A 17,592-nucleotide genomic window follows, 5' to 3' on the forward strand; every position below is an offset into this window, starting at 1 on the left:
TGTGCAATTGTTCCTTTGGTACTGTTGTCTGGTTATTTCTCTCTGCCTCACTATACTAAATCACACTTTAAGTTTATTTGGAGCAAAACAGAGAATTTTTTTTTTTAATTTATGTACATATCACGGTGATGTTTGATTATATTTCTTTTGAATTTCTGTAGTAATAGTGGTGTGTCATACAACCATAGTACCTACACACATAACTGTCTCCTGGCTGTGGTTCAGCATGAAGATGTGAGCATGTCAGTCTTCACAGCTAACCCTCCACAATAAAGCATAGCAGTGTCAGACTATTCCTTTAATATTTGAACCTCTATTTACAAACCACATATGCCAGCCCACATGAACATTTGTTTCTTTATTTAGCCAAACACCGTGCAATCTCCTGACAGCTAAAAGCATATCTGATAACACTCTCAGCTTGTCACACTCAGATATTCAACACTGCGTAAGTGTTTGCCGTGCTGCAGTCGTGGTGGGTGTTGTCGACCGCCTCTGAAACGTACAGCCGAGTAGATAAGAGTCCCAGTGTGGCTTGGCAGCATCAGACGTCAGCGGATCAGTAGAAGGCTTCAGCCTGCCCTTTGGGTGTCAGCACAGTGAGGTTGCCCCTGGCGTCTTGGTCCTTCTCAATAGCCTCAAAGAGAGACTTGAAGTTTCCTGCCCCAAAGCCCTGGTGAAAGAACAGACACACACAGATGGCTAATTACCCAAAGATCTACCTTCTTCTGTGTCATTTGTTATGGCTCTAGGGATCTTCTCTCAGACAACGTTCAGGGTGTTTAACGCTTTGATGTTGGATCACTAATGGTACATAAATATCCTCCCAAGGTTCAAACATCTCCTCTGTGACAGCAAGCTGCGCTCACCGGGCGCTCGCAAATTAATCATGTAAATATTTTCACAGGTAACCCAAAAAACAAAGATCAAGTGTTGGTGGTTCCTCTGAGAAATTCTTTGCTGTGGTTCAGATGCAGTTTCTCACTTTCATGCATTGTATCCACATCTGTAGACACCGGAGAGTGACAAGATGAGCGTGTTCTGACAAGCAGAACGGGCGCCGAGTGTTATGAATTGAGTGCCACAGGGTGCAACCCAATCCAGAGATCCCCCTCGCTGTGAAGCAGTGAGCCTTTTAATCTGCATCTGTGACAGATTTACTGAGCTTTTACAAGTACACTGCTCTTGTAGCATTCATGCTGGGTGGGAGCTGTAAACAGGTGTTCTTCCTCAGGTTCTTGAAGGTGGCAGAGGCGTGAAACAGAGCCCTAGGCCTGTAAATCCCACCAGTAAAGGCTAGATTACCTACGCATACTGGGCACAGTGGGCAACTGTCCCAAAGGTCTGGTCCCTTCAAAAGCCATATTTCTATTCAGTAAAAACTTTATCAGAAGTTTGCAGCATTCAAAAACTGCATCACCTGAGAGAGAATTGTCAACATGTGGTTTCAGTGGTTTTAAATGTGTTTTATGTGTTATAATCACATCACTTCCATCTTTTGATATAATTACCACGCAATAACTCTTTGAAAATAGATTATTTACATCATAAAATGTCCCAAAAATAGTCTAAAGGACTATTTTTTAAATATTCAAAAAGTCAATAACCAAAAAGTGCCATAATGAAGCAAAACTTTTTGAAGTAAACCGTGAATTCGGTCCAAAAATACGTATTAGTCAGGGTTAAGTTGTGCCCAACTAAAATATTTGCCCTCCATACTGATGGGGTTAATACAGGTGTGATATGAGAGGCCTTAGATATAGCAAAGCCCTACTCTCTGTTTATACAAGTTATACCAGTAGACTGCCTAACTGGTCACTTACAAAGTGGTTATGTCTCTGAATGACCTCCAGGAAAAGTGTTGGTCTGTCCTGCACAGGCTTGGTAAAGATTTGAAGGAGGTAGCCCTTGTCATCAAAATCCACTAAGATTTTTAATTCCTTAAAAAGAAAAACAAAAGATCTTTTAGATTTAAAGACACAAAGAAAAAAGAACAAAAAAAAAAATCAGCCATGCCAAAAGCAGTCCTCACCTGTAAACGGTCGAGGTCTTCAATTACTTTGATTTTGGCAGTTTTGAGATTCTTCCTCAGGGTGTCGTAATATGTGTCAGGTGCTGAGAGGAACTCCATCCCTCGGGCGCGCAGGTTCACTATCTATTTAGTGACAAGAACAGAGGGAGAAAAAAAGACGAATCTAAAACAGGCCCTGCAAGCATGAAGCTTCAAAATAGCCTGGAGTTTTCCTGCTAATTACACAGACTCACAGATTCAATAATGTTCGATGTGTTGAGGGCGATGTGCTGAACACCTGGCCCCCCGTTGTAGTCCACGTATTCCTGTGAGGACACAACACAGGACATCACACACACACATTTTTGTATCAGACCCCTCGGGCTGCTGGGATCCATGTCACAGAGCAAACCTCTGAAAGCCTCACCTGGATCTGCGACTTCTTTTTCCCCGTGGCAGGTTCGTTGATTGGCATCTTAATGGTCTCTTCGTAGTTTGTGACAACTATAGACCTCAGCGCGCTGTACTGTGTGTGGATCTGCTTGTCATCGATTGACCAGAACCGGTGAAACATCAGACATTTCTGGTACCTAGAAATTCAGGAATACGAGCTAAGCAATACTAATCATTGGAGTTAAAAAGGAACTACATTTCCTCTTGTTCCTTCTTTCTTGGAGCAATCTTTGAATTTTGTGAAGAAGTCATTTTGTATGAGGGCTTGCTGTTTTGAATAAATGCACCAACATTTTCCAGCAACAGCGGTGGAGCGACTGCTTGTGGTGTTTGTTTACTTTGTCCTTTTGCCCTGTGTGTCTGCTGCACCCGCAGCGAGTGTACGTGCACTGGAGACAGGAGACCTACCAGTCTGAAATTGGCACCATTTGGTCATCTGGCTGGTTTCCCACAATGTGATCGATGAAGTTCAGACCTGTTGGTGGACTTTGAAAGAAAAGAAGAATAAGCAGTCAGGCTGCTTAATGATATACAGATGTGATCAAAATACACATAATCATGTTTTGTTGTGATTTTATGATAATCTTTTAGTCTATAATTCCACAGAAAAGGGAAAATATGTACTAAAATGTTATCAGGGACTGACAGTGGTGAAATCTAGATTCATCTTACTTCTTCCATGTGTATGCACAAAAAACACCAGAGGGAAAAAAAGGCACACAGGTTGTAGCAGATGAGGTGGTGTTGTGGGAGAGACTCACAGATTAGCTAACAGGGGATCTCTAAACAGAGGCTCTTTGTAGCTCGGCAGGAAAAGGCCCTTGTAGGGACTTAGGTACTCGATGAGTGTGTGTGTGGTATCTCCATACTGAGGACAAAACATTTGCACAGCATTATTATTGGCTTTCAGTTTCTTCAATGTATTTACACAGGGCTTTCTAATGTGAGTCACCCTTTATGTACCGTCTGAATCACTGCAAACTTGACCCTCCCATGGCTGTCCTGCTCCACCCAGGGCTCCTTGACGACCACAGCTCCTCGCTCCTTGGCCGTCTGTCATTGGAGAGATGTCAGGATGGGTGTAAGATAACGGGAGTTTGCAACAACTGTGTGTCTGTGGCTCCTGGAAGCCCTCCAGTGGCCAAAGGGAAAATATCTTCCTAAGAAGCTACAAAATGGTGGTTCAGAGAGCAAAGGCTGTTGATCCCTGCAGTAAGTAAATGGCCTGCATTTGTATAGCGCTTTTCTAGTCCCTAAGGACCCCAAAGCTTCACACTACATTCAGTCATTCACCCATTCACACACTGGCGATGGCAAGCTACATTGTAGCCACAGCTGCCCTGGGGCGCACTGACAGAGGCGAGGCTGCCGGACACTGGCGCCACCGGGCCCTCTGACCACCACCAGCAGGCAAACATGGGGTTAGTATCTTGCCCAAGGATACTTGGCGTGCAGCCAGGAGGCAGCCTGGGATCGAACCACAGACCTTCTGATTAGTGGCTGACCTGCTCTGCCACCTAAGCTACAGCCACCCTAAGTGCGCATTGATTCGGTATCTTTGCAGCCACCTGATAGTCCACACGGCAGTTTATGGCTTGCCTGACCTTGTCTGAGGTAAAGAGAGTTCACAGGAGCAGCTAAACCTCAAGGCTGCAGTAGGAGTTGTCACAACACTGGCCTGTTTACCCCAATTTCAACACACTCCTCACCCCATGTCAGTATATATAGTATGAGGTAAGAGGATTAAATCTCAGTCACAGAAGTGAGCTAATGTGAGCACAGTGGAGCTCTAATTATTTACTATCTCCTAGTATTATTAATATGAACCTCAGACAAACAGTGGATCAGTGCAGCTACTCTATATTACCCAACTTTTGTCAGGAATTTCCCAACTTTTGGCACAAGCATGTAAGTTTTTATCTTATCTTAGTCTGGATAAGCAGAGACTGAAACTAACAGATAAAAAATGAAACAAATCACTGTCTCTTTATGGCTAATGTTGGTTTACCGTGTAGAATTATCCACAATCGTGCACCACAACCAGTTGCACAGTTCAAGGGACACAGAAAAACACGGAAATTTAGAGTGTTGTGCGAAATTTCTGTGTTCTTCAGTTAAGCCAACTGGGACAGGGACTTTTTTAACCCCACAGTATCAAGAAGTTGTTGTTTTTTTAATTTTATTTTATTCTCACGCTAGAAAGATTTAAAGTTTACCTGAAAACAATCTGTCATCTTACCTTGAATAAGAAGTCACAGTCCTCCACTTGGAAGGCAATGTCTTTAACTCCGTCTCCATGTTTAACTAAGTGTTCTCCCATCTCTGGGGGGGCCAGAATATAAATGATTTATAAAGCAGAATATAAATCATACCGTCATGTCACCTTTTTTATAATCTTAAGTGATCTGATGAGAAAACCTGCCTTCATTTCCAGGATTCAGAGCAGATTCAAATGCAAATATAATCTGTGAGGAGAGCAGAGGAGTAGTTATGTTTTTGCACTGAGGGTGAGATCTTCTGCCAGGTTGAACACTGTGAACGTTACTGTTCGTACCTTATTCTGTCTGATGACATGTGACACCACCTCTCTGCTGCCAGTCTCCAAACCCTTGTAGGCCAGGGGCTCGAAGCCCAACTTATCACAGTAGAATGAGGCTGCCTGTGAAGTAACCACACTGTTACTCTGATGAAATCTAACGATGCGAGACGTACTGAAGCTAGGACATGCCACAGTGTGATGTGTAGTCTCACCTGTATGCTGAACAATAATCCACAATAAAACTGTTTTTACTGATTATTCTGTTTATTTATTTAATTAATTTGACGTTTTATTTTTTTCGGTGCAACCAGCTCTCTGACCTGTATATGAGTCTGTACAGGCTCAAAGTCAGCTCACAGATGGATGATACGGTAAAGATTTGAATAACTAACAGTGAGCTTCTGGTCATGTGTAGAGGGTTTGGATACTGACCTGTTTGGCGTTGCCGACCCAGAAGGTGATATGATGGAACCTGATAAACCTTCCCCTTGCAGGCTAGCAAGTAAAAGCAGAACTCAAGATTGACATTGGAATGTGTGCAAATTCTTCAGGTGACAAGTAACACAGTAACCAGTTATAATGGGTAGTTGAAAAATAATTCTGGGATGGTTTATTTTTTCCTGCACCAATTAACCATCTGTGAATATTACGCAAAAACATAGTAGCACACATAACAAAACATCAGACACCACAGAGAAAATATTAATCTCACCTTCTCTCCTTTGTCTGTGTAGCTTGTCTAAGAAGAAGGAAAAGAGGAAAATCATAATAGCTTCATTAACACGCGGTCAGCAAAAACCTGCAGTCAACTGATCTCGTATTTCTAATGTGACTTAATTGGTTCTTATCTGCTGAAGAGGCCATTATCTCCACAATTACTCAGCTGTGGGAAGGCCCAGAGTCCCACAACTGACAGCATCTGCTCATTATAATTGGCTTTGATTATAGTCGAATGTCCTTACCATACTGCGATTTCAGATGGGGCTTGGCTCGAGAAGAGAAAGATTGGAAATCAGGGCCAAGCCAAAAATGAGCAGATAAGTACTGACCTGATGACCAACTGTGATTGGTCCTTTGGGGTCTACACCCACCTGTCCACCTCCTCGCTTCCTGAAACTTCGGCAGCAGTGACCCAGGTTTTGGTGCCTGTCCTGTCATTTTTGTGTCTAATCAGTGTCCAGTCCTTAGTCGTGCAGTCGTCATAGAAACATAGACGTAATAAACAAAGCCAGGGAAAACATTACAGACACAGATCTTTTTCTTGAAACTAAACTTACCACTTGCCACTGAAATAAACAAACAAACTTTTAAAAATGTATTATTTAACTGAGGCTGATGAAAAGCTAAAAAACAATCATAATGCATCCACAGTGTGCAGAACTGAACTGGGAGTTCTGCACTAAGCAAAGATGCGGTGTTGTTAAAGGTGAGGATAAAAAATATTCTGAATTTCTGAAAGCCCTCTGTGGTTTCTGACTTCCACCGCCAGAGGGAGCAATATTGCCGGACAAAATAAGCACTTACTGTAAGATTAGTGTGTGCCAGCTTGGATGTGATGTGATTTGAATTACTGTCTCCATACATTGTGCTAAGAGTCATACATTTACATGTTATACATTTACTGAAAACAGATTTTCACTCAGTTTTTTTATTTTTGCATTAAGGTATGTGGCAAATAAACCATCCCTTTAAACAAGCATATACTGTAGTGTTTATTTATCGATCTATTTATGTATTTATATATTTAGGGTGCTTGTAGTGTCTTGGGTGCTTCAGGATAACTGTGCAACTAACTAGTTGCATTGGTCGCATGATTAAAGGTTTTAAGTGTAAATTTAAAGGGTTGGTTGTTCACGCTACAAATTAATCAATACTTTCTAATTATTCTATTTATTGAATTAACCATATTTAATATCTGATATCAAATATATTCCAATATAACTCACATCTTACAGCTATTTATTAGATTTATAGTGTACATGCTTGCACTATAAGCAAGAGAGTAATGCATTGCGCAATCTCAGTCTTACTGTTCACTCTACTTTAACGTAATTGCATTTTTATTCTCTGTGTTTTGTTTTTTAAAATTATTCTCACCCTATTAGGCCTTGACTATGCGCCTGTGGCACGTATGTTTGACTATTTTGTTTATTTATTGTAGACTATACTGTTTTTATTCTTTATCCTGCTGCTGTAATACAACAAGTTCCCTCGTGTAATCAAAAGTTCCCTCGTGTAATCAATAAAGTATCAGTCTATTTATTTAAATAGCTATATTACAAATAAATTATTTCGTTTGATTTCTTATTTTAAAGATAAATCATCGATAGTTCAGTTAAACAATCAGCTCAAGCGTACATCTCGCGTGTTCCGCTAATGTGAAAACCCTGCTATGTTCCAGCTGGTGTGTGTCTGTGTGCCGAGCTCACGTACTGCACGTTGTTTGTGTGCCTCCAGTTGGTGCCGCGCTGTGATTTTCTATTGGTGCGCTTCAGGAGTGTAGTGGCACCTGATTGGCTCCGCTGTGGGCGTGTTTGACCCGCTGGCTTGTCTGCTCTCAATTCTCATTGGTTGGTGAGAATTCTGCAGCGTCGTTGGTCTCCTAGTGCTCGGTTACCTACTCGATTATTGGTTGCGGCTTTTGTCATCGGGCGAGAATGCGGAAGTCGTGCAGTCTACTGAGTCACCGTTGTGACAGCTGATTGTTTCTGAGTGAGTAACTCGATTTAATTTTTTAAAATGAAGTTACTTCTAAATGATATATTGTATGTGACATGTTCTCAGGCCGTCAGACTTGTCTCGAACTTGTGGACCTTGAGCGGTTTTGTCGTTTTTGTGGGCAAATGAGCGAATTTTAGTCACTAGCCTGTATCAGTGTTGCTATCCGGTAGCTAGCACAGTGCTAACATTTACGCGCACACACGCACACTTTCGGTTCACCAACTAATCGGCTCCTAGTATAGTGCCAGGCTGTGCTGGGGCTGTGGTCCACTTTCACTTTCACCATACGTTTTTTTTTTTTTTTTTTTTAACTTCAGCCTCCTCGTCATCGGTTCACACCTGTTGTGTTGTCACCAGTCAAACCGGTCACCTGACATTTACATGGAGCCCACAGTCAAGAAAGCTGGAAATTTCTAGACCGTTTATGATCAGAGGAAAAACACCCCGGAATCCCCTACTGTACTTGGAAATTATTTTTATACGGAAAGTAAAACCGGCTCCCCAAAACAAATGGCTCTTATTGTTGTCACTTCCTGATTTTTATTTTTATTTTTAAATCTCCCCTCAGTTTACATCAGGGCACTTTTTTTTTTAATTAGCAGCCTATGGAGAAGTGAAGAAACTAGTACCTAGCTTTTCTTCAAAATGTACTTCTGTAGCTCGCACTGCTGCATCACAGTGCTGCTTTTGTTTCGCTAGCAGTCCACAACCTAAAGGTATTAATTTTGCTGTCACACGAGTCAAAGACAAGATGCTCACAATGCTGTTTTTGGTTACTAGATGTTTGTCCTTTTTGCTTGATGTAAAGTGGACATACAAAAGCTCCATATTTTTATTCTTGGCCTGCAGTAGAGTAGCTTTACGGGATTCCATTTAAAATGATTCTTATTTATAATACTGGCCCTTGGAATAAACTGAGGGACTGGCCCTTGGAATAAACTGAGGGACTGCCCCGTCTTGAACAAGCTGCTTTAGCTCCCCTGCCTTTAAGCTAACTCTATTCTCATTGGTGGATCATGCAAACAAAGAGTTCAGTGTTTGAGTTAACCATATTATGGTTATCTCATTGCTATGACATAATACGGGGCCAAGAGCAAAGAAAACCCCCTGAAACAGAGTGTTTAGAGGGAGAGTGTTAAACATGAGGTCCAGGGACCAGAATTGGCCAACAAAAACTCCAATCTGGCCTACTGGACAGCTTTGGGTAAAATGAAGGACGGCATAAACTTTGGCCTTTCAGCTGTAACTTGGACAGGTTTTCCTGTTGATAAATACCTCCCACATGACCATTCATACTACACTAAAGTAATTAAGTAATAAGAAGTTAGTAGTAGAGCTGGGCGATAGAACGATAACGATATGTATCGCGATATAACTTTTACTCGATAGAGAAATTACGCTATCGCGATAGACCTCGCCGCTCTTGTCCTCTTAAAATAAAAAAAAAAATAAAAAATAAAAAAGGTCAGCCAATCCAAACTAAGTAGCGCAGAGCCGAACCAATCACAGCCGCAGCGTCACGTCGCGTGACTTGTTACGTACAGCACAAGTGCCAAGCCGCACGTGTGTTTGTTTGGGAAGCAGCCAGCGGGTAATGGAGGCAGCGCGTAATGGAGGAAATGAGTGTGCCGACTAGAAAAATCAACCGAGCGTGACCGAAGAGAAAACAGATGACGGTTCCAATGCCGGAGAGATTGTCGAACGGAAGAGCCATAGAAGTTCTGTAGTGTGAAGGTATTTCGGCTATTTCAAGTCTGACAAAAAACAGAGTAGCGTGCACTGTAAATTGTGCCGAAAGCAAGTCTGGAAATACAATAAACTGGTGCATGCGTCACACTGCGCCACGTTATTGTTTCGGTGAAATGAATTTCTACAATACTGTTACTGTTAATTCTACTCTCTGCAGTGTTTAAATGCTTACATATACACAAAGTTACTGTCCCTCCACACATACGACTCTGTTCTGCTTCTATGCCCCAGCTTTGTTTACTTTTTCCCACCGAGGCTTCTAGACTTCTGATTGGCCAACATTTCTGCACGGTTAGGAATCTAGCTCCACCTGCTGCTTTGGCATGTTCCTAGCAGCGTTTTTCTTCATTTCTGCCTTTATGTGTGGACGGGATTCTTTTTTAAAACGAAAACGGAAAATCTCCGTTTTCAAAAATACCCGTGTACGTGTGGACGTAGCCTCAGTGTCTGACTGGAAGCGCTAATTCGTCATTTGGCTTTTGTCAGACTAAAGTAACTGTTAAAACTGTTTGAAAAGCTCAGCTATACAACAAGGAGAGATTGAGAATTTCCTTTTAGTTCTCAGTTTATTTGATATTGACAAAAGTTAGTCAGTTTTGTCTGTTCTTCTGTAAAACAAACTAAGATTTATTTTTAGAATTAATATTTTGTTTCTAAGTGGAATTGACAATTTAGTCTGTTTTGTTTGTTCTATTTTGAAACTTAAACGCTTTAGCGGCTGCCTTTTGTGTAGTTTGCAATATTTGCCTTTATTTATCTGAAAAAGTCTCATGTTCCTTAAGTACATCTACCCTGTTGAACTTATTATGGGAAATAAATATTTAAATAAAAACAAGCTGCTGATTATTTCACATTTTACTTGTGAGCAACGGCACATTTAAATCTTACAAATATAGTTATTTGGCTTATATCGTGATAGATATCGTTATCGCCTGAAATGAAAAAAACATATCGTGATATGAAAAAATCTAATATCGCCCAGCTCTAGTTAGTAGTATGTGAGTAAGGTTAACAGTGAAATAATCTACTGTTTTCGTTTTGTTTTTTATTGGGTTTTTTTTAAAACAAACAAACAAATAAACAAAACAATGGTTCCACAGTTAAAATAAATAAATAAAATGGGACATTCTCTGTGACGAGAAGCCTACTTAGAATTAAAGTGGGCTGCGTTTGGCCCATCATGTGAAATGAGTTTGGCCTTTCCGAATCAGAGGAATGTGAAGCCTAAGCTTCTGGCTCATAGGGATTATCTATGTAAAACTTTGCTCATGTTTAATCCACATCTTTAACGGTAAATATTGACAGAAAATAAGGGAGAGCGTTACTTAAATTTGTTTTGTCAAAATTATTATCAGGTTGTCTCTTCTTGAGTAGCTTGTAGACATATTTGTGATTCTTGCATGGAGGTTTTTTTGTTGTTTGGTCAGTTTAGTTTTGATTTGGTCTTTAGTTTGGAAATGGGTTTTGGCTTGATTTTGAGTAATTCCAACTGTAATGATCAATTGTGAAATAGGGCTGCAAAACTGGACTATTTTCATCACTGGCTGAGCTGCAGATTAGTATAAATTTTGTTGCGTTGTGGAACATGGCAACATAAAAATTTCATAATTTTGAAATTCCAATCCTTTAAATTATCTTGTTCATTTGACAAACAGTCAGTAATCCAGAAGATAATTTGTTTTCAACACCCAATAATCTTCTCAGTTTTGAGAAGAAAACAATTGTGTCAAAAGGACTGACTCGTTTTTGTTTGACCACCTTATTGATTAATGAATGCATTTCTGCTTGGTTGCTGTCATTGCTTGTTCCAAATATGAAGGACAAGAATTAATCAGACTTATGTGTTCAACAGTATACTGCAGTATACTTCAGTGCTTCCTTAAATGTGTCCATAGCGCAGAGGACTCAAAGTAACAAATGATGGCCTTGAATGATACATACTTCTGTTTCCCCATTTCACAACACAGTTCCTGATTTCATCCTTTATTGAGATCTTGTTACATAATCTGTTTTTGTTAACCAGAAAAATTCAAACCATACCACCCCTTTAACTAATATCAACTACATACTATATAGTTCTTTGACTGTTTTTAACTGAGTAGTGTCTCAAAACGGCATTCGACATGCATAATCATGCACATTTCTGACAATAGGTGTGGTTTGTACCTGGAATTAATTGTGACATCACCTCCTTATCTTTAATATCAAAATAAACACTACCGTTTGTGGAATTTCAGTTTTGATTTCCGGATCAGTCATGTCAAACGTCTCTCACCGTCAGCACTACATTACCTGAGCTCAGATGCTACCTTCAGGGTAGGGCTATCGAGTTTTTAAAAAAATATCGATATACTCCTTCACTGAATACAACTCCCCCTCCCCCATAGCTTCACCTACAGGCAGCGACCAGATGGACACGGCAAATCTCCGTTAGCGAGTTGTGGGGCTGGACGGCGTCAACGTGTTAGCGAGCTAACCGCGCTAACGAGCTAACCACGCTAACGACATGCAGCCCACAGGGGCTGCACGGCCTAAAATCCTTTCATTTTCTCAAAAGTTGACAGCGCGCCTTATGTATGAATTTTGGTTGTGCTTACTGACCGCGAACCGATTTTAGGTGGTACACGGCGCTCAGCAATCTGTCAAAAAATGTTTTACGACTTTGGTAAGCTATGGAACTGCAGCGCTTGATGGATTGTCGGAGCATTACGGCTACCGTAGTCTGGAGCCTCGCGGAGTGATACGTACTGTGCTTCGACGTAATATTACCATATTGTGTGTGTATAAGGACCATAAATGGCACCTGTTAAGAGACATGGTTACGAAGCGGATTTCAAACTCAAGGCTGTCAGTCACGCTGTAGAAGTTGGGAAGAGAGCAGCTGTGAAATCTGTCTTTGTTATTATGCTCAGCGTCTGTTAGTTTACATTTTGACTGCACAATTATGAGCTTTTTGTTATGCACAAAAACAACATTGTTTTCTTTTATTTATGGAGCATGATTATTTAATAAATGCTGATAATTTATTTTTGAGTAATTTCTTCATGCAAATCTATGCTGTATGTAAATAAAAATGCCTGTGTGAAATCTGGGACACAGTGTGACTAAGAACTCTCTTTTTGTTCTTAACTTATGGCTTTAAAAAAATATATCGCCACCCAGCTAAAAAATATCGAGATATGAATTTTGGGTCATATCGCCCAGCCCTACTTCAGGGTAATATTTGTTGTCACAAGCATTTCCCGTACACTGGTGTCAGTGTGAGTGAGAAGGTATTTCATCACAAATGTAGTCGGTGTTTAGATTTACAGCCTGCTTGCTTTCAGTTTCACAACCGGGATGGTACATGCTAACATTGCTGCTCTCAGATTAACTGTAACTGACATTTATATTTAACCCTCAATCTGCTTTGAACTACTTCTGTCATATCGTGGCTCAAATATAAGTTTATTTAATATATAGCTTTATTTTTTTTAAAATTAATAGCTTTATTTAATAGTTTTTCTTCTAAATGTGTCTGTTTTGTTTTTTGTTTGCTTGTTTTGTTTTGGGTTTTTTTTTTTTTTTTTTTTTTTAAAGCTTCAACCAATTCAAATCAGATTTCAGTTTTTGTTTAATTAAATCTCATGGGGCTATTTATGCTGAGTCAATAGATGACTCACATTACCTGAAGAGCAATATTGGACCCTTTTCCTCTCCTGAAAATGGTTGCCTGCATGTGATTTCTGTATTTATTACTGATTAGCAACAAAAGCAGTCCCTTCTGATCATGAGTCACGAGTTTGTTGTAGGTGGGTGAATTGTTAAGAGTGTTTGCCCTGTAGTATGGCTTCTTTCACTTTGAGCAGAGTGGGAGGGAGAAAGAGTAAGCAATAGAGACAGAGCGTGAGAGGGAGGGAGGCATGCCATGCACTGGACTACAACCAGTTTGTATTTGGGAGACGGAGACTGCTGCTACTCTGCAAAACTCTTGAGCTTTAATCAACCCCAAAAGCTAGACAGAAGCTTAAAGCAAAAGTTTGATTCGATACTTTGAACAGGTAAGAGAAGTCTGCTTTGAGACAATTTTGAGAGTTGAGTAGTTTTTTGGTGTTTGGTTTTTGTTCTTTGAGCTTTGAGCTGTGTGCAAAAGGGGGTGTGTCGGGTTAAAAAAAAAAAAAGCAGTGTAGGGAAGTGAGATGAAGGCACTGCACAGTGAGAATCTAGTTCAAAGCTGGGTCCTTGCATGCAATCAATGTGTTGTTAAAGTCTGATTGTTTACCCAAGGAAGTGAAGGCTCTATGTTTTGTCTCACTGCCTGTGTGCCACTCTTTTCATAGTAAACTTCCACTGAACATAGTCGCTCCCTCCTGACTTGGCTCGTATATACACAGGAAGTAAGAGTGCAGTATCAGTGTCACTTTTCATGCAGTCATTAAGTGTTTGTTTTCAGGGTAGTGCTTTTTTTTATTGTGTACAGCTGCTGGATCATTGCCTGTCGCTGTTCCAATATGGCACACTGTCCAATCCAGGAGCAGCAGATTCAGCCCGCTTATGTTTCTGCAGTGTTGAGATGTAAATGAGTTGTAGGTCACCCGTGTTTCTGTGACAAATGCACATCAATACACAGTCACTGTAGAACATACAAACCTACAAAGTGCAGATTTGTGCTTACAGACGGTGTTTACAGTGTCCTGTCTGTGAGGTGGTTTAGAAGCTATTAGAGGATACGGACATTCACCTCAGCACCTTTTTTTGTTTTTAATGATTTTGGTGGAAAGAAAAGTCGCAGAGTTTGTTCACATCTTCTGTCTAGCTCCCGTGTTGTTATCTGTTCTGCTGCTGATAATCTGCAGAGGAATGTTGAGTTTGCATTTCCTGTAAATCAGAGTTTCTCCCCTCTGGCCACGTCAGATCTGCACCAAAGTCTCTTTCACGTTGTCAGATCGCACACATGTGCCTGCGTGCTTGTGTGCCGTGTTGTTACACTGACTTGACCACAACTGGAGAGGGAACTTCTTGGCCCAGGCAACCAGTTAAACTTGCATACCTGACATTTTGTGAAGAACTCTTGGGCCACGAGGTTTTGTGTTGAGTCATTTCTGTAAAATAAAAGTATATCCATACTCAACTTCCTCAACAGGTTTATTGTTTTAGTGCCAGCTCCTTATTCTGTACTTTGGTCCAAGACTGTTTGAAATCCAGCCCTTCACACCATGGCACACATTCCCTAACCCATCAGGGCGACTGTGGCTCGGGGGGTTGGGAAGCGCATCTGTAACCGGAAGGTCGCCAGTTCGTTCCCTGGGCTCTCTGTCCTGGTCATTGTGTCCTTAGGCAAGACACCCTACCGCCCTACCCCACCTACTGGTGTTGGCCAGAGGGGCCGATGGCACGATATGGCAGCCTTGCCCCAGGGCAGCTGTGGCTACAACTGTAGCTTGCCTCCACCAGTGTATGAATGTGAGAGTGAATGAATAGTGGAATTGTAAAGTGCTTTGGGTGCCTTGAAAAACGCTATATAAATGCAATCCATTATTATTATAACCACCCACACACAAGTCTGAAGGTTGTTGTTGTTGTTTTTTTATGTTGGCAGGAGGCATCGCTGTCCCGACAGAGCCCAGTAGGCAAGAGGAGAGGGAGGGATCTGAATAGGAACACCCAGACTCACTGTCTACAGCACTGGCTGACAGCATGGTGAGCCAATCACACTCCTGACTCCTCACTATTGTATATGTTTATATGTACTCTGCTGTAGATGCCTGACTGCTTTTAAAACAGGTGCCAAACTCCCTACATGATTTTCTTCATGGTAAACTGGCAAGCTGGGACTTTACACTCACACAGGAAATGGCAGAATGCGGTTGCAAGCCGAAAACAAAGCACAGACTGTTGCAACACATATAACAATACACAACGCTAAAGCAGTTTTGTAAATGCCAGTTTCTTAAAAAAAAAAGTCTTGACATTTCCCTTTATACTGTATCAGTTTGCATTTCTGACCACTTTCAATCAGAAATACAAAATTGTTAGGATTTACTTGCAAACTAAAATATAGCAATGAAGCAGTAAAACTGAAATGATTTTGCTGCAAACAACAGATTTCTAAGCTCAGCATGTTTTACGTGCAGGAAGCCAGTGCATTAGTGACTCCAGCTGGTTCTTAAAGGTGCCCGTGGAGAGATATGGCGTCAAATCCCTTCCCAGTCTTAAACAGGGACTTGTGGAACACTATTTAGAGTAGGTAAGTGAAAGTAGATCGTCCTCTTACAGAGTCTCCTCGCCCAGACACTAGTTTTCTCATCAGGGATCCAGCTTCATTGGCCTGTTGTTTAGTCCTACGTGTTTCTGCTTTCATGAAAGTGCTATGTAGCACCTAACAGATGTTACAAGTCTTTGATGTAGCTTGTTGCCACGTGGCCCTCGTACAACTGTGTTTTGGAGTACACTAAAACCTGTTGGCGTCCTATTTACATGAAGGAGCTCAGCGCATTACATGTGGCATTTCAGAATATGAGAAGCACAAGTCCTGAACAAGGCAATGAGCATTTAGTTCTCTAAGAGCTGAATGCTCACTCTCAATGTAGATTAAAATGCTCTTAGTGTAGCCAAGTGGTGAAGGTGTCTACTTCAGTAAATGCTGATTATCTTCTGTGTGCCCTCTAGTGGATACTATTGGCTACTCATTTCTGTGGTTTAACTGAGACTAAATGGTTTCTTTGTGTTATGTAAGGTCACAACAGTAATTGGTATAAAAAAGATGGAGGTGGAATTGTGCTGCTTCAAGTTTCTACATGCATTTTTGTTTTGAATTTGTTTTTGCTGATTCTCACATTTTGCAGTTCTTTGTCTAATCGCACTGCAGATGTTGGCCTGAGGGTTTTAATTCTATTGGAGTACAGAAAATTTAACACAGATCTGAGACTATTTGTGGATAACAGGTCTACATGTATTTGAAATGAGCCATGCGACTGTGTATTTTAGTCCTAATTTAACCTGATTAGTGAGTACAGCATATTATTTTCAGATGTTAAGACATGCAGAGCTTTTCAATTTAAGGAGATCCATAACTTTTAGGAGTTTAAGTATCCAGTATACAAAATGCATTTGTAATTTTCTTTTTTTTTCTTAATTTTAATTAATTGCTCCATCATAGAGAGTAATTTAGGACACCCTTAGTCACCTGATGGGCCGTCTGCTTGTACCTTGTCGGGCAGTGAATGGGCTTCAGAGTAAATGGTGCTTTAAAAGAGCGGAAGCAGCAACCAAATGAGTGACAAATTCCTCTTGAAACTAATGGGAACCACTTTTATGGGACAGACATAGGAAGTGTAACAGGAGGATACATATCCCAAGGTTCTGGTCAAATGGGTCCACAGAATGTCACTGTGGCTGGATGCCCAACTCCCAGCCTTTTTATGGGAGCCCTGGGCTTAATTGATGGCATAGCTGATGAACAAACAATGTGCCCACAGGAGCATAAAATGAGGATGCAGAGCTTCGCTGTCTAGGGTTGAAGAGTGTTTATGCATTTATAGGAAAGCTAACCTCTTCTTGGTTTGGGTGTGGTCAGAGGTATGCGCTGCATGAGTAATCAAAGGCTCAAACTTATCAGGTGGCATGATCACACCCTAGAATGTTTCAGATCAGCCTAAGCAGTATTTGAAGTACAACTGTGATTTAGAGATGTGTACATGATGGTAGTGTTCGATCAAATATGAAATTGTAATCGTTACTGTGCATGTTACATTAATAGGACCTTTTTAAGTTGCCCAGTGGCCACAGTTAGGATGACAGATGGGAGTATCATTACCTTTTTGAGCTAAGGGTTATATTCTCAGGTGGGATTGTGAGACGGTTGTTCCTCAGGTAATATGATCGTTTTTAATCCTCTATGTGAAGCAGTGCTTAATTGCTTCCCAGCCTTGAGCTTGCTTTTTTTCCATCCACTGAAACAAAATGGGAAATATTGAGCTCATGTTGTTGTCCACTCATGCTATTGCATTGTTAGCAAGATAATGGGAGCACGGAAACGGGTATAGCAGGATTGTTTTTACTCTGCCTACACTGCGTGCATCGTAGTGCTACTATATAAGGTTTGTGCACAATTGGAAGGCAAAGTTAATGTGGCAGCACT

At 40.9% G+C, this 17,592-nt stretch overlaps 2 protein-coding genes across 4 annotated transcripts in view; one reads left to right on the forward strand and one right to left on the reverse strand.

Annotated features, from left to right (window-relative positions):
* Nucleotides 1-343: 343 nt before the first annotated feature.
* On the reverse strand, nt 344-6,044 carry hpda (4-hydroxyphenylpyruvate dioxygenase a). The gene is made up of 14 exons (XM_085420047.1): nt 5,966-6,044; nt 5,716-5,742; nt 5,436-5,498; nt 5,019-5,123; nt 4,887-4,929; nt 4,704-4,786; nt 3,428-3,517; nt 3,226-3,332; nt 2,873-2,950; nt 2,439-2,601; nt 2,266-2,337; nt 2,033-2,155; nt 1,824-1,940; nt 344-673 (listed from the first exon to the last, which is right to left on the reverse strand). The coding sequence occupies exons 1-14, from the start codon at nt 5,966-5,968 to the stop codon at nt 560-562; spliced, it is 1,188 nt and encodes a 395-aa protein (XP_085276173.1). The 5' UTR covers nt 5,969-6,044; the 3' UTR covers nt 344-559.
* A 1,597-nt stretch (nt 6,045-7,641) lies between these two features.
* mtmr4 (myotubularin related protein 4) overlaps nt 7,642-17,592 on the forward strand; it is a 42,988-nt gene continuing 33,037 nt past the window's right edge. For 2 of the 3 annotated variants that reach the window (XM_085420048.1, XM_085420050.1), the window contains exons 1-2: nt 7,642-7,715; nt 15,052-15,152. In XM_085420048.1, coding sequence (XP_085276174.1) covers nt 15,150-15,152 — 3 coding nt within the window. In that variant the 5' untranslated portion in view covers nt 7,642-7,715; nt 15,052-15,149. Of the gene's footprint in view, nt 7,716-13,368; nt 13,514-15,051; nt 15,153-17,592 lie in introns of those variants that run through there. The other variant, XM_085420049.1, reaches the window with a different exon arrangement.

Source organism: Rhamphochromis longiceps, linkage group LG10 (assembly GCF_057381845.1).
Source record: "Rhamphochromis longiceps isolate RC_006_pf linkage group LG10, R_longiceps_female_GT1.1, whole genome shotgun sequence".
NCBI lineage: Eukaryota > Metazoa > Chordata > Actinopteri > Cichliformes > Cichlidae > Rhamphochromis > Rhamphochromis longiceps.

Coding starts and splice junctions, on each gene's coding strand:
- hpda (XM_085420047.1), bottom strand. Junction 4,930..5,018: donor ATGTCATCAGACAGAATAAG/GTACGAACAGTA, acceptor CTCTCCTCACAG/ATTATATTTGCATTTGAATC. Junction 674..1,823: donor TTCAGAGACATAACCACTTT/GTAAGTGACCAG, acceptor TTCTTTCACCAG/GGCTTTGGGGCAGGAAACTT.